General features: G+C 33.4%; 1 protein-coding gene across 1 annotated transcript in view; it reads right to left on the reverse strand.

Moving 5' to 3' along the window:
• Positions 1 to 457: 457 nt before the first annotated feature.
• LOC142341341 (sodium/calcium exchanger 1-like) overlaps positions 458 to 22500 on the reverse strand; it is a 35846-nt gene continuing 13803 nt past the window's right edge. The window contains exons 2-7 of the mRNA XM_075392269.1: positions 17738 to 18598; positions 11899 to 11967; positions 6267 to 6703; positions 1949 to 2131; positions 771 to 1454; positions 458 to 478 (exon numbers count right to left, since the gene is read on the reverse strand). Coding sequence (XP_075248384.1) covers positions 458 to 478; positions 771 to 1454; positions 1949 to 2131; positions 6267 to 6703; positions 11899 to 11967; positions 17738 to 17891 — 1548 coding nt within the window. The 5' untranslated portion in view covers positions 17892 to 18598. The remainder of the gene's footprint in view (positions 479 to 770; positions 1455 to 1948; positions 2132 to 6266; positions 6704 to 11898; positions 11968 to 17737; positions 18599 to 22500) is intronic.

Consider the following 22500-nt stretch of genomic DNA (forward strand, 5'->3'; position numbering starts at 1 on the left):
TAATGATTGGTTATATTCCAAGAAGTGATTAAGTAGTGTGAAAGAAAATTGAGTTAGACTGGAATAAAGTCACAAAAGTTTGGCAAATTTTGACAAAGTTTACATTACTGGAAATTATTTTGAATGAACAAGTGAATTTTTCTTTCGAAAAGTTTTTTCTGCTTTTGATAGTCTGAAACTATTACTTCTTTAGTTCAATTTACAATGATGTCCTCCCAGCAGACCAAAAAAAAAAACTATTGAGACACAATAAATAAAATAATTGTATCGGTTTTGCGTTTTAATCAAAGTTTTTTTCAAAAGATCTCTGATTAATTATTATGGACACGGTTTTTGACTCGGCTCTAAGAATATGTACGAATTATGATTGTTACGCTTTAAGATTTTGTCGCTGTTTCAAACCAGCAGATTGGTGCCTTAAATTTATCAATTTTTAAATCTCTCACGCTCGACAGATCTACGTGTTATGCATGTACGTCTACATATAAAAGGCACGAAAATTATTTTATTTTCAACAATTTTGTTTACCGTTTTCCTAGAAAAATTAACATGGTATAATTTTTTCGTAAAGATTGAGTCACACTCTCTTAAGTTTTCCAATGGTGTCCCGCTTGTATTTTACTTTAAACATCGATTGTGTACGACCAAACGTTCGCAACAGCATATAGGTTTCTGATACTCTTTATTGGAAGGGTGGAGCTATAATTGCTGCTGAGATTTTAAAAGAAATTAATTTCATTTTTAGCAAAGAAACATATAAGCAATCTTACCACATATGCCTTTGGAACATCTGATGTTGTTTCCTGGATGTCGAAAAGTTTCACAACAAACTCTTCATCTTCTTCAAACTCTGGGTCATCATAGATCACGACATCAACCGTCTTTTGAGTCTCCCCGGGTGCAAATTCCAGCCATCCATTTGAGGGCTCGAAGTCCTTCTTAGCAGTCGCGGCATTCTTAGCCGTTTCGCTTTCGACCACAGCGTATTGCAATTTGGTAGTCGAGGTTTCCAGAAAGGGTCCAGCTCGTTCAATCACAACTTTACCAGTTCCACACGACTCGGCAAACTTGACCTTGGTGTCGGCACAGAACACGACGTTTCGGGTTGCCGAGTCTTTCTTGATCTCGCTCAGGTTGGAAACCGCTTCCCGAAGGAACTTTCGGTATTTCTCAGTTTGGTTCTTAACATCTACTTTGTGAATTCTGAAGTAAGCTCTTGATTTACCGTAGAATATAATTTGACTAAGTTCTGAATCGACTTTATTGAGCCAGGAGTCGGGTTCACTAGGGTTTTTGTCGGCTATTTCCTTCAGTCGCGCCATGATTTTCTCCTTGGTCGACATTTTCTGCTGGACCATTTTGGACAGGGTCAATGCTGCCTGCGACGGTCCATCAGTTGCACGGGAATTGTCAGCAGCCATTCCATTTTCTACGTCATTGAGGGGAAGTTTTTCCTGTAAAAAGAGCAATCATTTTTGTTCAAAAATTGGTTTAACATACTTATAGTATTCTTTCACCATGAACAAGCTCTATAAACCGTGTTTGGCGATGCACTAGTAGTGTTTTTATACCATGAAAGGGGCAGGATTGGCAGAAAAAGCTCAGAGCGGTTCTAGATTTAGAGGGCATTTACGGCCGAGTTTTACGAAAAGAGCAGTAAAAGGAAAAAGAAAACATTCCACCATTTCCACATAATTGACAAATTGAGTTGTTTTCCGTCGTAATTCTTACAAACTTCTGCTATTTCACCGTGCAGTTTGATAATAGCTTTCGAAATAGATCTGCCCTTTTTGGGCAAAACCCCTCTCTAACACCTTAAAATACAGATTAGCCAATTATCACTACGGATAATCTATTTTTGTATTCTATTAGCAAATTTTTAGCGCGACAAAGATATATTCTAACGCCTCGCCGGGGGGGGGGGGGCATTTTGGACATAAGTACTCACAGATCCCTCCCCGTTTGCAGTGACAACGGCAGTGTCCCCTCCTTCGCCATCTCCTTCTGGGTCATAGATGCCCACATATCTGAATCCCAGGGCACAGGCCTCGTTCTTCCTGTCTATGGTGTAGGACATGAGGATAAATGCCCCGAACAGCAGCAGGGTTATCAACCCTTCCCACCAATCGACCTGCAAACCAACAAAAAAGGAATTAAAAATCCCAACAGGGCTAAGGAATTTGGTCAATACTAAGTCGCGGCCTCTGTAAGTCCACTTCAAACCCCAATTTAAGATATGTGAAGTAATAAAAAGAGAGTGGCGGAACGACGTGATTAGAGCAAAAACATCTTATGGACCCTGGGACAACTCTGGAACAACTCAAAAAGTCTGGAACAACTCGGGCTGAGCGCCCAGAGCAATTCAGTACTGAACCTGCCTATTTCATTATTAACTTGTAAAACCAGTACTGAAACAGCATACTTTACATCAAAACGTTGGCCAAGAAAAGAAACGGATCAACTATTCAGACTGTTCAGAGTAATTCCATGTTAAAGACAGTACTGTGAAATTTTCGAAAATGTTGAAACATGGGATCAAGCTATGCATTTTAGAATGACAAAAAATGCGTGTAATTCCTATTTTCGAATCAAATTTTTGAAAGAACACATCAAAGGGGAATCAATTTGGTATTTCGACGGATTAGGTATTTTGGCATAAAACAAATTTTCATGAAAAAATTGATTTCAATTAAACCTGACAATGAATCAAGAGGAAGTTTTTATCCGAGGATACCCGTCACTTTACTGCTTCAAAGCGCTAATATTCAATTGGAACATCAATTTAAATTTTGATCCAAGTACAAGAATAGGAATTCATTTCACAAAATGTGCCACTGGAAATTTAAAAATTGATAATTATTTCATATCATGCGCCTGAAGCTGTATGCTCAGCAACTTGTATTATATTTTTTCAGTTTCGGCAGATAGTAGAAAGATGTGAAGGTTGTCGCTAGAAAGCTAACGGGCGCTTACCGGGCTTGAATTTGTGTCGGCGCAGAGTTTGTAAAGTTTCGGCTAAAATTCAGCTTTTTTCAACAAAATGTAGTTTAAAAAGCTTAACTTGCAAATACAGTGATTAAAATCAGAATCCGGCTATTCTAGATTGCAAGCAAGGCATGGCAAACTGCACCAGCTAATTATTATGCTAAATACTCGTTGCAGTAGTTTCAACATTAGGACAAAATTTGAGAAGCATTTTGGGTATTTCGTCGCATTGGTATATTGGTTTTGGTATTTTGTCCTTACACAATTGAAACTAGGCTGCAAAATTACGGAATCTATATGTGTTACAAGTTTGTTTTAGCTTGGTGATTTCGGATGACCAAAAGCGAACCAAATTATTAGAGAAGTAAGAAAAACTAAATTCAGCAAAGAATTAGACGTCAAACTACCTCTCATCATCTAATTCGAAACCAAAAATTGTGATTGTTCCGACCCTCTTGAGGGGGGAGGAACTATAAACTCAAATGGGTTTTTTTTTGTTCAGTCAATTTTGGCCGATCGATATGTTCACCGTAGAGAGTTGAGACTGGTATCATTAGAAAGCTTGTCCAGCGTAGAATATGGAATTAAAAATATTTTTTTGAGTTTCGTTTTTTACAGGGAGTTATCGAGGTTAAAACTTTTGAGAAAATAGAGTGAATTCCGTTGATTTTATTCACATTTTCCGGAATCTTCGCCAATTTTCGACTACAATTTCGCCAATTTTGCTAAAATTTAATAATTTTTTTTAAAAAAATGTTTATTGATTTTATTGCTATAGACAAAAAATATTCTAGGCTATTTCTATTTTTTTTTGTCAAAAATTCTGGCTACATGTTTAAAAATTCAGAGTTCTTCATCCAAAACAGCACGAAATAAGTTTCTTTAGTCCGCTTGATTAAATTTGCAGGAAGTACACACCCAAACGCAACCAACACATTCTTTGTAGACTTAAAAAGGGGCCATTCCCACTTCAACTTCGGTTGGGAGTGCTCCGTAACTGAAACTTTGCTGTTTTTTTGCTAAATTTACTCGTTGAAAACGCGGCATTTATTTTTGATTTTTTAACTAACAAAACATCTATATCTATAACCCTCGAAAAGATAACTGTTCTTAATTGACGAACAGCATTAGCAGGGCTAGTTTTGGACCAATCGTGGACTGTTACAATCCAAAAATAATTCGGATTGTAATCAGTCGGTCTTTTTATAAAAAAAATTCGATCTTTATTATATTATTTAAATAAAAGAAAATATCAAATCAAAGATCACTATTGATAGGTCCATTTGACTTTCTTATTAACTCCAAATTAGTTTGTCTAGTTTATAACTTGACAGCTTATGGTCGTTTTGACTTTTAGAAAATTTGGTTTTTAAATAAACAATGGCTTATTGAACTTAGCCTCCATTTTTCACTTAATTTGGTCAACTTGTAGATTAGTGTCAGCAATGAAAGAATGCTTCCTCATTCTACTGAATTTAAATCCAATAATTGTTGCGGTTTTACGCCTTAAGTTATGGTTTTCTTGCTTTGATACTAGATTTAAAATTTTATTTTTTTTTAGTATTTGCCCATTTTTCACATTTTCTAAATTTGTCACTTTATCACGCTATTGACAGGTCATATATCACATTATTGGCGTTCAAAATAGAACACAATTGATAATATTATGGTCCTTCAAAAAATAGATTATGGTTTTAACGGCTTCGACACTACTTTCTTGAAGAATTTCAAAGAATTTTTTATCTTTTTACTTTGTCTTTTAGTCGAACAATAACACGGTTAGGGTTTTTTCCTGTACAATATCACGGTTTCATTGGTATTCATAAAAGAATAGATGAGCTGATACTTGGATATTAGTAGATAACTGATGGCTTTCATGACTCTGAAAATTTTTGTTTTCCAAAAAAAACACGTTTTAACTTCAATTTTGTTCGTTTTTTTTTCTGTTTGATAACTAGTCTCGTTAAATACAGGCCAAATATGACATTTTTGTTGTCAAGGGAAGGTGTTGAATAGGATTGGTGTCAAAAAAATCTAAGGTTTTTAAAAATTCGTTATGACTTTACTGGCTTCGACACGGGTTTCCCACAAAAAAAAATTAAATTAATTTTTGCTCTAAGTCGTTTTTGACGTTCTTTTTGTAGACGTAAGACATATTCTAGATAATTGCAGCTCTCAAAGGTTTCCCTTGGAAGAATCAAGGAACCTATTTAATTATTTCATTTTGTAATTAATGGCTTTGATCTCTTTGGGAACAATTTTTTTTCGGAAAAAACTAGTATTACTTAATTTTGTCTTTTTTTTGTCCACCTCTTAACTAGTTTCATTAATTAGAGGTCAATAATAATTTATTGGTGTTTGCCGAGGCTGCGATCAAACGTTTTTTGAGGGCCAAAGTATGGCTTTACGGCTTCGAAAGCGTTTTCTGTCAAGTTTTAACTGATTTTTTGTTTATTCTCTATTTGTTGTTATTTTGTAACCTCAATAAAAATTGAATACCGACAGTTCTTAATTACCGTATGTAGAAGCATTGAAAATTTTAAACCTATGGGACCTTTTACTTGATTTCCAATTGTTTTCATTACTTTGAAATTAACTGTTTTTTTAAAAAAAAATGAGCGAATTTTTCAACTTGTTTTCAACTGTTTTAACATCTTTTGTTCTTTATTGTCTAATTGTTATCAAGCATTATTATTGACTGGTCCCATATCTTTCACAAGTTATTTTGTTTAGTTTCACTTTCATCTGACACTATTTTGACTTTGATATTAGGTTTTGTTTTTAAAACGGATATAATGTTTTTGATGTAATTATTGTTTGTTGTTGTTGTTGTTGTTGTTGTTGTTGTTGTTGTTGTTGTTGTTGTTGTTGTTGTTGTTGTTGTTGTTGCTGTTGTTATTGTTGTTGATGTGGTTTAATTTTACTGTTCGTCTTGACCCGCTTTCTTAATATTGGCATATCTCATCAATCTAATGCATCATTTTTTTTTTACTCCACAGAGTTATTTGCTTTGGAGGCTATCTTTTCGTTCATATACAAATCTTTTTTGAAAATTAATTGAATTTTTTTCTATCTGTTCCTCATTTGATAGAGAATCATGCCAAAATTGTGGATGAGCGGGGTCGGAACCTTATGTGCGATCGCACATTACCGAGCCTCCTTGTTTTATTAGTGTTAAAAGAGTGTTCCGAGTGTTGAAATCTATTGCAGGACAACCTTCCTGTCTCAACTTGGGAACCTAAGCTGTATGGGGCTATTATGCAGCTCTGATTATCTCTTACCTTTTCCTTAGTAATAACAGCTATCATCAGGTACAACCAGACGTATGCACCAATACTCCAAGATGCAGTACATGCGAACACTCCAAAGTTCTTCACACTTTTCCCAGTTCCATCGGGAATCACAGACACACACAAAGCCGTGATCACAAATAAGTTGAATGCTGCCGAACCCACGATAGTTCCCGGACCCAAATCACCCGCTTTGAAATTGTTACCGCAAATTTCAATAACTGAGAGCAAAATCTCAGGAGCCGAAGATCCGAGTGCCATTAGGGTTAAATTGGCGACCGTTTCGTTCCAAACTTGCACCTCAACTTCTTTGTATTCGCCAGAAGAAGTTTTCACCACCCGGACAGAAGTGGTCGAAGTGATGACTTCTATCGCCTCCATGAACAGATCGGCTATTTGAGACACTCCAAGGAACATGTAGCACAGACCTAAATGCGTGAACAGTACGTCCGTTCCATCAGAAAGACAAGCATCACTTAGAAGGTCAACGCCTTTTCCCTGAAGGTCCCATTCATTTTCTTTCATAACCATTACCCTTTGAACTCTGCATGGTCATTGGTTTTTGAAAAATTCACTTATTTCAACTTTATCGGACAGACTATACAAGTAATATAACTGTATGAACAATATGCGCGTCCGATGAAACCCGAGTCGAGGTTTGGCGATGAATTTTTGTGAGAAATTTGTTGGAAAAAATAATTTTCAGCGCGTATTTTTAACATCTTTTTGCGGTGAATGCGGTGAATGGCGGCGAGTTATTTATTTTCACCGCGTTCGGTATTCGCTTAGAAAAAACACATTACTAAACACGGGCTCGAACGTCTTACCTCCTGAATGTCTTCAACTTCTTATTTCACTGCGCCAACTGTCACTAAATCGATGTTAATTCTTGTGAAATTAATTAAACATTGGAAAACGGGCGCGGTAAAATTTTAAGAAAAGCGGTGAATTATTTTTTCACCGCATTCACCGCATTTCTTACATTAATTTGCCTCAAAAGTTGATGCGGTGAATTTTTGTAAGAAATGCGGTGAATTTCGCGGTGACTTTTTGTAAGAAAAGCGGTGAAATTTTTTTCACCGCGATCACCGCATTTCTTACAAAAATTCACCACATTCACCGCATTTCTTAAAAAAATTCACCCAAAAACCTCGACCCGGGAAGGTGAGTATCACACACCAGACTTTTTTTGTGAAACATACTTTTTCAAGTTGTTATTGCACTCGAACAAAACGCAATACCGGGACGATGTTTGAGTAAATGTTTTCAAATGAGTACTGAAAAATAACTAAATATAATTTCGTAAAACATAATAGTGTCATGCAATACGGTCACTGCAACATTATTTCGGAAGCGTTCTGCTTTAAAGTTCCAAATACACACCTTATCTGAAACAATTTTTCGTTCTCGAACCTTCTGATGACTCGAGGGTTGTTACAAATAGGGCAACTGCTGTGTGTATTAAAATAAAGAGGCTCGGTAACGCGCTTTTCCAAATATTTTCCAACCCCACTCATCCACAATTTTGGCATAATTGTCCACCAAATGAGGAAGAGATAGAAAACTTTCAAAATTCAGATAATGCTCAAAAATAATTGGTGTATGAATAAAAAATAGCTCAAACCTCAGATCACTTAGTAAAGTAAAAAATGCCTTATTAGAGGACAGATTAGACTTGTCAATATTAAGACTACGAGACAAGACAGAGAACAAAACCCAGCAACAACAACGAGCCTTTCTTACATCCAAAAATCAATGATTATTCAATTGGAGAAAACTTATTTTTAAAGTCAAAATAGCGTCAGATAAAACATAAACTAAACAAATTAATTTGTTCGACAAAAAACATGGGGCCAATTATTAATGCGACCTGGTAACAATTAGACAAAAAAAGAAGAAAAACGGATTAGTTAAAAACCAAGATTCAAACAATGACAACCATAAGATATAGACTGAAGTTCTTTTATAGATCTATGTTTAACCGTCTAAGTGAAGAAACAGAACAGTCATTATTCAAAATGTGTCGTACGTCTACAAAAACAGACAACAAATAATGAACACAAAATTTCATTAAAAATTTTCGAGAAAGCGGTCTCAATGGCATTAAATCAATTGCGCCTTCATTGAACACCGATAAATTGACTTTCGACAAATGAATAACGAGACGAGGCAACAAGTAAACAAAAAGAAAAAAAACGAAAAATTAAAAAAGACATTCTTTTCTTTATCAATTACAATTTATATCAAAGTGATAAAGATATTTAATACCAACTAAAAAAGTAAATATTTCAGGGTTTTATTTCTCCAAAAAAAAGCCGTTGAGATCTCTCATTATTCAGAATATGTCATACCTCGTCAAAAAGAACGACAAATACGTAAAAAAATCAAAATGCACTAAATCTTTGCAATTAAATGGTGTCGAAGACGTTAAAACAAAAAAAAATTGCAAAGAAAGGTTTAGATACGTACAACTGAACATCTTATCACTACCAATATTTCGATATGCGAACTTTAAGTACTGAGACTATGTAACCATTAGACAGAAAACTACTGCAGGAGAAAATATCAAAAATAAGTCTAGTTCTTTAAAATATTTTATTTCAAAATCATGAAAAATTTTGGCTATCAATTGCAATCAGTAAATAGGTCCACTTACTTAACGATAGCAAAACGCTAGTACTTGCTTTCCTCCTGATTTTTTTCGAACGATTGCAAACAGGGCAACAAAGAAAGAAAAAAAGAAAAAAAAATCTTTCTTTAAAATTTACTAGAAGACCGTAATGAAACCGCAAGAACTCTAATCCAATCTCTGAACATTAATAAGTTATAGTTTGTCTCTTTTGTAGGTGTCAATATTGTGACGTACGATCTGTCAAAAATGTGACAGGACAATAAGAAGAATCTCAAAAATGGGAAAAGGTTCAGATTTCTTAAACATTTTCTGAAGTTTCGCATTATCAAAACCAAGAAAGCATAACTGAAAGCGTAAGATTACAATAATTATTAAAATCTGAACCATAAGAAAGACGATGCAATTTTTCATAACTGAATTTAGGCTACAACTTGAAGAGAAATACCGAAAAAACTGGCGAAGCTAAAAAATCCATTGTCAAATTTGAAAACAAGTAATTTTAAAACTCGAATTGACCAGAGGCAATTGAATAAAAAAAGCCTAAATATAAGCCTATATTTAAAATGTTCTGTTCTGTCATAAAAAAGAGTACATATTTTTCAAAAAGTCAGCAGCTGATTACAACCACAATTTTATTGGACTGTAAAACAACGATTAGACGAAAACTAGGCTTGCTGTTGATGTTCATTCATCAGAAACACCTTATTGTTCAAACTATTATGGATTTGGATAATTTGAAAAAAAGTTATAATATCAAAAATAAGGGATGCATTTTGGATAATAATTGTGTTAAAATAGAAAAACGGACTAAAATTAATTTCAAGAACGCTCTCAAAAGACGCGTCAGCAAAATTAGCCATCTTAGGGGTAAACAGAGATTGCGATAGCAGTTTTTAGATGTGTTAGTCAGCCATTTTTTTAATTAAAAAATTGGCAAGAATGCTTATTTTGTGCCATTTTGATGGAAAAAAGCAGAAATTAGAAAAGCTCAGGAAACGTTTTTCCAGAAAGTTGAATGTAACAACAACACTCTTCTCTCTCTAGAAGTTGAACCATAAGATCTAGTAAAAAATTTTAATATATTTTTCAGCATATTTGGCAAAAAAATGTGTATCGGCTGCTCTCCTATCAAAAATCAGGAAAACTTTTCAGCGCCCAGTTCATTTTAGCGATTCGCAGTCTGTGCGGTTACTACATTTTTTTCAGTTAGGTTTTGGGATCTGTATTATCCGCCACACTGTAGATTACCGTGGCATTAACATTAATCGTAATTGAATTGTGCTGATATTGTACGGTTACTGTGCATAAATTGCGGACCAAGTTTGAATTTCCTGGTTTCTTTCGCTTTTTATTTGCTTATTACTTTAAAGCGGGTTCGAACTTCAATTTTTTGAAGTGCATTTTTTGATTCGCCTCAGTGGCGTCCCTCTGTTGGTTCTGTCGATTTTGCGGTGGTTGATGGTCTTGGCATTTTTTTCAGCAGATTGGACGCAGTTGGCCTACCATTGTCAACTTTCTCTCAAAATTTTGTTATTATTTCAAAACATAAAATCAAAATTCAAATTATCTTGATGTTAAATCCCAGTTAATAAACCTAATTGGGTCGAAACGTCAAATGAATTGATTAATCAAGCAAAAAAAGCGGAAGCGCTAATGAATTTACATTTGTAATTTCCGAATTTAGTCAATATTAATTTTTTTTAATTCATAAATTGGCCTAAAAACCAGCTGGGCTTCCTTAAAGCCAATAAACGAAACTTCTTCTTACAAACTTTGTCCCTCAGAAAGAAAGTTTGAGAATATCAAAGTTCAATCTCTTTCCACAAGTCAAAGTCAGTTAAACTGCACAATCACTACAATGACTCACAGAAACAAGACACGATAACATATAGCTCAACTGAATTATTATCAATACGCACTGTATGTCAATTTAATGAGACAAAATAATAAGTTTCAACTGATTTTTGGCAGCTTTGAAAGCTACTTCTATGGTACTAGTCAAGTGTTTCACAAGTCAAAATTGCATTCTCAATTGTTGTAGATAGGGTTCTCAACAGAATGTGAAAAGGTCTTCATAACGTTTTTTTTTCAGTGGAAACTTGATGTCATGGAAAGTTTGTTACAATATAGAATTTTTGCTCACTCGGAAACCGTGCGTAAAAAATCTGATGCTATTTGTTCGTTAATTTGTCGTAATATTGCTTTATTGATGCGGTGGTAGTTAGAGTTTGAGTTTCAATTTCACTCCATTCAACATGTAGCATTAAGGTTTGCTTGGCATGCTATTCTAACTTCTCTGTTCAAATTCGCCTTGAATTGTTTTGCTTGTTTGTGAAGCGAAGCCGACAAAAATCGCCCAAAAATAGGGAAAATATAAACAATAACAACGAAAATCAGTCGCATGTTCACAAAACGTTAAGGCTCGATCACTCCGTTGAAAAACCGCAATTCAAAAATCTTTTTAATTATATATTCTACGCTAAACGTGGCTTCAATTGATACCACTCGCAACTCTCTTCAATGAAGATATAAATCAAGCGAAGCGGACTGAACAACAAAATCTATTTGAGGTTATAGTTCGTCTCCCACTAAAGTTGGTCAGAACAATCAAGAATAACATACTTCAAGTACCGCAAGCACTTGGAAAAGTTGGTTCGACAATCGGAATTTTGATGAAGTACAGAAAAATTGCCCGTAAAACAATAAAATCTCGAATAATATGTAAATTGTGGCCCTTAGGACCTCGACTGCAATGATTGCGGTATCGCGCCGAAGAATCACACACAATAAAAGTCGCCACAGAGCAAAGATCCTCGCATAAAGAAAACAACTTCTCGAATTGTGTGGAAATGGTAGAAAAAAACAGCTGAGAACAAGCTTCTGCTAATCATCCAGAGCTCATTCGCTGTATGACTGAGAATACGTACAGACAAATATATTAGTAGAAATTGGAAGTAGTACATAAAAATAATCTGAGCAAAAAAGTCTCACCCAAGAAGTAGATTGTGGCCCTCAAGATCATGGTAGCTGTTGAAATTTCTTCTCCGTCTGTGCCCCATCCTAAAATCAAAATTCATTCTCTATCATTAAACTAGCTAAGAGAGGTTCGTAATTAAAACAAATTCTCCATATAGCATCCCCCATTTTACCACATCCAGAGTGTCGTTAAAGCAAACTAATAATTTTTACGGTTAATCATAGTTCATTTATTGTTCCGACCCACTTTAGTGGGGGAGGAACTATATACTCAAATGGGTTTTTTTTTGTTCAGTCAATTTTGGCCGATCGATATAATCATCATAGAGAGTTGTGAGTGGTATCATTAAAAAGATCGTCCAGCGTAGAATATGGAATTAAAAAGATTTTTTCAGTTTTCGCCTTTTATAGGGAGTTTTCGAGGTTTAAAATTTTGTGAATATTTGACGTAATTTATCTGTTTTTATTCACATTTTCGGTATTTTTGACCTAATTTTCGTCAATTTTGCAAAAAAAATTGTTCAAATTTTTTGCTGTAGTGCTATTGATTTTATCTCTAAAGAAGACGTTTGCTGAACTCATTGAGTTTTTTGGCTAGAATTTTTAGCAAAAATTTTCAAAATTCATTTTTTTTTTCGGGACCAAATTTGCTTTTTTAGCCCACTTATCTTAAATTTGCTGGAAGTAGATAGCTTGAAACAGCGGCAATATTCATTTTGAGCTGACAAACGAGCTGGTTCTACAACCGCGGGCTTTGGGACTCTTCTGAAAATAATATTTCGCCAGTGTTTTGAAAATGAAAACTCGATAACTACAAAAAAATTTTTTGCCAAACAGAAAATTTTTGTTCAAAAATTGTTCTATTTCACAACCATTTGAAACAAAGTGAGTATTTTGTTAGACGCGTAGTAGGATCTGGGATGATCTTGATCTCGCCATGGATGCTCACGAGAATAAATTCTTTATATTTTAATGGGGCGCGACTTTTTTTCAAAATATTTCTATGTAAATTTTGTTGTGTAAACTTGTTTTACTTACAAGAATTTCAATTCAGGGCACAAGGAGTGACAGATACCATTCACAGAAAACGAGGCCCAACGAGATTATAACACGGTTTCAGAAAAAGCTAATGGTTTCTGTGGCTCTGACCAACTGTTTTCGTAAAAAATATTTTATGTAATTCTTGAATTTTACTTTCATTTGTTATCTTTTTTGCAGTTAAATGACTTATTGTCCCAGTCAAAGATCCAGTCATTTTTTAGAAAGTATAAATCAGTTTAGACACATTTCAGTTGTTATCTTATGTCTGTTTTGACTTTGAATCTAACTGTTTTTAAGAGAATGTCGTTTAATTTTTGAACTTTGCCACCATTTTTATCTTATTTCTCTCAACTTAGGGCGCGGTATCAGTAAAAACAAGCAGAACTCGATTTCCTTTGGCTTATAAATTAATCCTCCTTTTTGGTCCTTTTTGGTCCCCGTAATGGTCCTTTTTTCAACTGAAGGACTTTTTCTCTTCAGACTACGCGTTTTCTTTAATTTTTTTTTATTTTTGAGCATAATTGTATATTTTAGGAGTTCATTTTGTTTCGTTGTCAAATTAATATAATACTGACAAGACCAATTGAAGGAAAGCATAGTAGGGAAAACGCGCAGCGTTGGAAAAAAAGCGTATCTGGATATGTTAATTGTTTTAGTTATATTTTGTGCTTTTTGGGCTGAGACACAGTTATCTCGCAAAATTTAAATGCATTTTTTTTTGTTTTTGCCTATTTTTGTCACTGTTTTTGTTGTTGTATGCCATATACCTGATAACAAAAGGTCTCAATTGCTTCCCCGGGGCATATAAATCAACCTAGTTAAAGATTTCAGTTTATAGCTCTTTGTTTTAATGACTTTAAAATTGAAATAAGACTTTTTTTAATCGTATCCCATTGCTTTTATTTACGTAACCATGTAACTCGATCTCAATAATTAAAAGTCTCAAATACTTTTGTTGATTCATAAATTTTTGCGCTGGACTAAGCGTTGTGATCTATTGCTTCGACCATTATTTTCACAAAAAGTTTTCTAGGTTTCTATACTGTTAAATTTTTGGGTTTTTTTTTGTCATCTCCTCGTAGTCGTCCTTTTAAAAATAAGACTCGCTGATGTCAAAACGAAGAAAAAGTGACAATTTACAGTTCTTGCAGGCGTCATTTTCGAATTATAGTGCCTTGTATAGTGTGATCTCGTAAAATCGTTTGAAGTTTTGGCTTTTTATATCTTTGTTGTTATTTTGTGTGGTTGTGACTTAGTCTCATTATTAACAGGCCCAAATGGCTTCCTGAGGTTTTGCAACTTAATCCAGTGCTCGTTGTTGAAATTTTACCTCTGCTATGACTATTGAAATAATTTGTTTTCAAAAACCTATTTCGGTTTTTGAGCTTTGTCATTTTTCTTAAATAGTTTCTCTGTCAACTTGTAGCTCAGTCTCTGTAAACACGGGTCACAACCCCTTTCCAGTGAACTATAATTTGATCTTTATAACGATTTATGCTTCAAACATATGTTTCTCGGCTTTGCTACTACTGTTACTACGAGATTTAACAAAATAAATGTGATTTATTATATTTGTACAAATTATAGGATTTTTGTTTTCTTTTTTTTTTCTTTTTAATTTATAACAATGATCGTAGGTTCCATGGGCTCTGAAATTTTGTTTAATTGAACTTCGGATGATTACCTGGTTGTGTTGTTTCCTATGGAGATATAAACGTAGATTTTGGGGATTTCAAATGATATCTAATGACATTAATAACGATAAAACTAATTGATTTCAAAAATGGAAACGTATTTTTGAAGTTGGCACCTCTTTGCTCTTTTTTGTCGACTTGTTAACCAGTCGCAGTGCGGACAGGTCTCATATATTTTCCAATGGAGTATATGTTAAATCGTTTTGTTTAGGTTTTATCTGATGCCAGTTTGATTTTATGATTTTACTAATTATAACCATCGAGTTTCGGTCCTAATTAGTGTTTGTTGTTTGATATTTATTACTGTCCTTTCTAGTAGTCCCATTTTCAACGACGTTCATCGGCCCTCTAGGGTGTCATTATAGTATTCGGTTCTGCTTTTCCCCCCTATTCATTTAACCCCCTATCTTATAACCCCGATTTATTCACCCCTCTATCATTTCACCCCTCTATCAATTCATCCCGCCAATTAGCAGTCGACATTAAAACATGTTTTGACATAATTAAGTGGATAAACTAATCCCACGCTCGGTTCTGATAGTTTCATATCAAATACCACGGGCCGCGGTATTTGATATGAAACTATCAGAGGAATGGCCATGGCCCGCGAGGCATGGCCAAATGATTATATTGCTAATTTAATAATCTTTATTTTATAGAAAGATTAAAATCGTTGAAATGATAGAGGGGTTAAATGATACAGGGGTGAATAAATTGGGGTTAAATGATAGGGGATTAAATGAATAGGGGTGAAAAAGCGGTACACGATTGTATTCCATTCGTTGTTTATTGAATGATATAAATGTTGTTGATGGTTTTCTAACTCTTCATCATTTGGTAGCCAATTAACTCAGAAATGTGGATGAGCGGGGTCGGAACCTTATGTGCGTACGCACATTACCGAGCCTCCTTGTTAGTGCTTTGTGGAGAAAAATATCTGTTGCTATTCAAAAGCAAACAATTTTATTGACGGCAAAAGGCATTTTCGTTTAACAATAAATGACAGAAGTTGGAAATTATAGCGACATTGTTCAGACACAAATTTTGGTTTAACCAAAAAATCAAGCTGGATAAAAAGCATACGTGCCAAAGTAAAAGATAAAGACGCTGGAAACGACAAAAATTGAAAAACGTCAGCAAAAAACACATCCAATATAGGTGAACAACAAAAGAAAAAATGGATTAAAATTTTATTACAAGATCAATTGATATATGTTGTCAAAATCGAATAAATTTTCCAGTTTTTAACCAAAAATTGCTCAATTATAGTTGAGAAGAGACGAAAACAGTCAACGTTGAGAAAAAGAATTAAAAATAAAAAGTGATTTCTAGGGACTTTGGTTTGCTGACACAATAGCAACTTTTGTTATTAATAGTAACCAAAAGTTTTCTTTAAAATGTGCAGAAAATCTGTAATGTACAATTTTCACCAACACTGATTGTAAAGCTGAGAGTATTTAATTTCGAAAAGTCGAGCAGCAACTTTTTTCCATAGGTACAAGTGAAATATTGAAATAATTGTAAGGGAAAATAAGAAAAAATAGCAAGGGAAATAGTGATTGAAAAAAATTATAATGAAATTAAAACCTGGGAACGTTCATTTGTTGAGCACTGACACCCGACATACGGAAATTTTTAAAAAGTATTTAGAACTATAGCATAATCCACTAGGAAAGTTATGACCACAAGTTACTTATAACGTGAAGGTGATATGAAAAATGTTTTCTCTTAAAGAAAGTTCTAGGGCTCAACTTTTCCATAAACGGACACGAAGCAAATGATCTTTTCTGAATATCGACCTTTGTAGTTAAATTACGATTTTCGAAGAATATTTCTGTGCAAATTAAAATTTTATTAAAGTTTTGCCAAAAACGACGGCAACATTTCTCCTTAGAAGTCATCCAAAAACGGCATTCACGAAAAAATTGAGATCAGTTTATGACCCTCATATATAATTCGAATGGTTTTTGGGAGAACAGAATAACTAAGAATGGAATTTTTGTCTTATAAAACTCAACAAAAAATTCTGAGGACACTGGAATGTCAAGAAGATATAAAATCAATCAGCAAACAAAAGTTCGGGTGTTAATTTTGCTACCCATATTTGAGACAGTTTTTTTTATTTCCTGATACAATATCTCAGGAAAACTGTATTTTATTCATTTTCATTTTTCGCGAAGTAAGAATATTCTAAGGATGTGCCAAATGAATTGAAAGTTGTTCTGAATATCAAGAATTATTTAAAAGCCAAAGTTTTGCAAATTTTTAATGTCAATTCATGCTTAATACATTAAGCAAGAAAACTATTTTCTTTATATATTTTCAGGGAATGATCAGTTTTCATTAAGGCGTAAAACATAGATTCGGCTTTCGGTCGATTTGACAAAATTTTGGGCAAAAGTGAGAATACCTCGCAGCATTTGTCCAAGATTTATGTCACTACTTTCCACGATCTTTCATATAATTAATTTATATAAATCTAGAGTTCTCACTTTTATTAATAATGATCTCAGACATACATCTGAAAGTAAATTTGGTTAATTACCACATTGTGGGTACGATCAAACCAGCAATTGACCTTTTTAGTTCGCAATTTGTAAGATCAGGAACTTATGTACAATTAAAAATTTACTTTTTTAAATTTGAATTAACAATTAACTTGGTTACCATGACTAGGTTTATAAAAACAGTTTAAACAGCAGATCACCAGTTTAACAAATCAATTTTCAAAACAGTCATTTCAGTTCCAGAAAAAATATAAAAATTAGTTGATTTCATTGATTCTTGTTTAATTTGTACTTTGATAGCAGTTTTAGTTAGACAATTGCTCAAAAACACAATTCGGGGACAAATGTGACGGATATTTCCATACCTTCTCAATTTTTAACATAAATCGCATTACTGTCATTGTTTTCCACGCTTTGCTTATCACTCAAATCTTAAAACATGGGCGGTGAGGAACCCCGACAAAATAAAGCAAATATGCATGCAATGATGCTTTCCACATACAGCAACAAAATGTAGAACGATTGTCTAGAATTATGTGCAGAATTTCACTCATTAAATCATTGAAGGATTTTTTCCTATCAATTAAGCTCTCCTAAATCCCTTGTACTTACTCGGTAATATGATTCCGCCGGTGCTGCACGGTTCCTTGGGTGCATTGGGGTCGCACTGGTCGTATTCAGTTGTACTGTTCCCACGCACTGATCCGGACAGGAAAAGAACCGGGACAAAACACGACAATAATAAGAGTGTGCTATAGGACATCATTACGGGATCAAAAGTTCCAAATTACTTCGATTTTCAGAGTTAATAGTTCGGGGATATTTGTTGTCGATTGATGTTCGAATGATTCTATCGTTATAATAAGTAATGACTTCGAACAATCACTTCAGTAATGCCCAATATTTGTTTGACCTAACGACTTAGGGGCAAGAGCACCCGATAAGTATAAAGCTAGAAAATAATACGAGCACTGAAATTTAAGTTAATAAATAAATGATAATAATAATCAAAGTTGGGTTCAAAACATCGTTACCCAAATGTAGAAACAAATTGCACCATATTGCGTAATAACTATTCGTAGTTAAAATTCTAAGGGTGATTTAAAGATTTTAAGAGCAAATATAACGCAATTTAATTTGAAAATGAGGTAACAATTATGATATTAAAGGTCAAATATTTTTTTCGATTGATTTTCCTGAAAAATGTCGATTGCCTTTGTAAAATGAGATTTATAACTGTGCTCTGGTTAAAAGGAGTAAAAATTTTTTATGAGAGTAATATATGATAATCTTGAGACAATTTACTGGTGCGTGTTGGATTTTAAATGTCTGTGAAAGATAAATGCGTAATTCTAGGGTGGATAATGTCAATTTCCAAAAATAAATAACTGCAAATTTATAAACAATAAGTTAGATATAATTTCAGCTTTTTGGTTCGATAATATGAACGACAAGTAAACAACGAGGTGCCGTCTAAAACATGACAAAAAAATTTTCACTACGTTATTTTTTTTAAACTGAACAGTTGGTTAAAGTATGCAGTGAAAATTTATCTCATTAAAATTTCAAACATTTTTTACCGCGTCGAAACAAATCCAATTTGAAACGGAAATTTTTCCTAGCGCTTAAAATTATTTCAGACAGCAACGGGATCAAATTTACATGTTTACACGAACGGGAACAAAAACGCGACAAAGTAAAAAATAGCGCTTAAATACCTTTTCAAAGTTTCCATGGCATAAAATATTGTGGTTATATTATTAGTACTGCAGTGTGAAAACATGGAAAAATAGAAAAGGAGAAAAGGCAAAATATCACATGTTAATTTTTTCCCTCAAACTATATTAGTGGTTCTTGCGCAGTAAATATTTCCAGCGCTTAGCTTATCAGCTTAACACGTTCGCATTACTTACCTTTTAAACCTCGATTTTGAACATAATGAAAAAATCCACCTAGCACCACCCAAACAAATACGTGGGAAATTTGAAACAATTTAGAGGTAATTTAACTTTCGCTGCATGAAAATTCAACGAAAGCGTAGATATATAATATAAAATCTAAAATTGTCGCTTCGGTGAAAAACTAGTAGCTAAAACGTTCTTGTTCTCGAAGTGAATTTTTTCGAATTCAGCGGAAAGCAATTGCGCGAAGAGAATTGATTTGATTTAGGCGTCAGGATATGAAAATCATTATATTAGCTTCAGGAATGCATTGATGTTTGAAGACAATCATCGCTTTATAATCAATGTCAAGTCTGGAATTTGAAAGGGCAAAAGTGGGGTTAATGTCATTTATACAGAAAACAACTAGTTCAATTTGATGTATACTTTAAACTCAGCTTGTGATATTTCGATGCTGTTATAGTAAACCCTGAGAATCTAAAAATATCAGTTATAGATATAAACAGATTCGAACTGCCAAAAACTCAAAAGCAAACATTTAAACGCAAGTTTAGAATGTATAACTGATGAATTGATCCCGAGATTTTTTATAACAATTGTGGAAAATGCTAAACAAAAATGAATACGCTTTTGAACTTTTGAGAAACTCAATAATATGGCCAACTGATTTTTTTCTAGGCGACAAATGACTCAAAACACTTTCAGGGCGAAATCAATGTAAGATATGATAATAAAAGTATTCTAAAATTGCTTTAATGTGGGGGGAAATTTAAAGCAAGATAAATTGCGATGAAAAAGCATAGCGCTAAATGTGTACATCTAAAGTATAGTTTTTGTCATATTATAAGGACCTGTGAACAAAAACAATATAAGGGGGTAGCAGATGGTTCGCAGCATATGACCACAGAAAAAATCATCAAAACATCCTCTAATATTTGCTTCCAAAATTTCCTTGAATCCAGCAAAATTAGGAAAAACCCCCTTTCTTCCTCCATTGAATGAGACATCCGAAAACTGATATCTCTGAAACAAGGAGGCTCGTTAATGTGCGTTTGCAAATGCTGTTCCGACCCGCACTCATCTACATTTTTGACTTAACTGTCTTTTGACTTACATTTAAAAAAATCGTTACACAACCAAACTAATACGTGAATCAAAAAATTCCATGCCTTTGCATTGCCAATACAACGATACCTGCCATTAAAAAGACTACAAGAAAAAACAACAACAGTAAAAAAAGCAAAAACAAAAATTTAATGGCAAGTCTCAATATCTTAATTTAAAAGCACCTAGTAACAACCTCAAATTACAATCAGACAAAGCCCAAACTACACAAATGTACTTTTTCCTAACCACACATTAGATGAAATTTATCCTTAATGAGAATAGGTAACAAGTCGACATGAAAAAGAAATAATGAGGCGAATTTCAAAAATCCTATTAACATTTTTAAAACAAATAATTTCAGAAGTCTAAAGAATAATTAGCTTTTACTGAAATAATTCTCAATAAATGTACTAAAAAGCCACAATGAAACCAATAGAAGCTGTCTCTGGTTACATTAAACCATGAAAAGGACTAAAGACGCAGAAAAACTCAAAAAATTACGACCAATAAATTACAATTATTGCAAAAACACAAACACAAAGCCATTAAAATCAGTAGCTATTATTTGAGTTTTCTGTATTTTTATTTCAATTGCTATTTATACTAATTCAGCTGAAACTTTTTTGAAGGAATAAATAATTTCAATAGGGCCTCATTTGAAAATCATTGGGATCTGTTATTACGCGATTGTGCTAAAGGACGAGAAAAAATAACGAACATACATTACTCATATTTTATGAGAACGCATATTATCCAACAAACAAAACATCAAATACGTCAAACTGTCAGTAAATATTTTGATTTTTAAAGTGCATGCAATTGTATGGTCCTCTCAATGACGACAATAAGTTACAAGTTACAAAAAGAACAACAAAAACTAAAAAAATTGAAAAATCATTAAAAACCTTAAAAACGTAAAATATCATAATCTTTGAATCTACTCGCAATAAAATGACTGCTTCGGATACAAATATTCACTAAATCCTCAGTTTCAAGCCTATGGGACCAGTGAGCATTTTAAGAACCAAAAAATAGCAAAATAAAAAAAAATGAGCGAGATAAGTGTCGAATCCCTTAAAAAATGAACTTTTTACGAGAAACTTTTTCTACTTGCAATTAATTGTTTAACAGCAATGAAATTTTTCTGTTTAACAATTTGACTCCAATAAATCAACAAATATCAAGAAATAAATTATAATAACGAAATTTTGAGAAAACCCGTAGTATCAAGGACATTAAATTCAACAGCTTTCAACAAAATCCAATAAATACGCTAAGTTAAGCCCTGATGAAAAAACGAGGAGGTTTTTCATCCACAGTTCATCAATAAGACATTACAATAAGTCATTCACTATGAAAACAACAACAACAAATATATGCAAAATCCAATAATTAATTAGAAAAGTGCGAGAAGAAGGTGTCGAAGCCATTTAAGCCATAGGTTTTTCTCTGAACACTTTATGTGTGATATATTGAACGTCATTTTTGAGCCAATGCAATCATCAAAAGTAGGATAACGTGTTACGATTTCAAAAGGAACCAAAAATACGAAAAAAAATCCAAAAGCAAAAAATTATATGAAAACTCGTGCATCGAAGTCATAACACCAATAGTTTATTAGATAGAACATCTAGCCAGATTATCTATTTTTTGAAGTAGAAAAAGAGGAGTCTAGTCATTACTGAGATTGACTGACAGTTAACGAAATGCAATATTAGGTTTAAGATCGTTTAATTTTCAAGAAAAATTCGAAAAAATATTTTTAAAACTTTTACAGCCATTAAATTCAATAGCTTCCAGGGGAAGTCAGTAAATACGCTCAAACGGAGAGTATGTCTTGATTGAAGGACAAGAATAGTTATCTTGCATAGGTAATCAATAAGACATCACAATAAGTCTTATTACTATGGAGACAACAACAAATATAGGCAAAATCCAAAAATTATTTAGAAAAGTGCGAAAAAAATGTCGAAGACATTGAAACCATAAGTTTTTCTCCGAAAACTTTACATATGATCTATTGAGCGTCATTTATGAGCCCATGCAATCATCAGTATTTGGATAATGTGTTAAGATCACAGAAGGAACCAAAAACACGAAAAAAATATCCAAAATTAAAAATTATGAAAACTCGTGCATCGAAGTCATGAAACCAATAGTTAGAAGATTGAACCTCTAACTATATTATCTTTTTTGGAATTAGAGAAGAAGGGGTCCAGTCATTAGTGAAACTGACTTACAGTTCACGAAAAGCGAAAGTAGATTTGAGATCGGTTAATTTAAAAAAAATTCGAAAAACTATTTTTAAAGTTTTAACAGCCATTCAATTCAATAGCTTTCAACGGAAGTCAGTAAATACGCTCAAAT

This window comes from Convolutriloba macropyga, chromosome 6, assembly GCF_964194025.1.
Source record: "Convolutriloba macropyga chromosome 6, txConMacr16.3, whole genome shotgun sequence".
NCBI classification, from domain to species: domain Eukaryota; kingdom Metazoa; phylum Xenacoelomorpha; order Acoela; family Convolutidae; genus Convolutriloba; species Convolutriloba macropyga.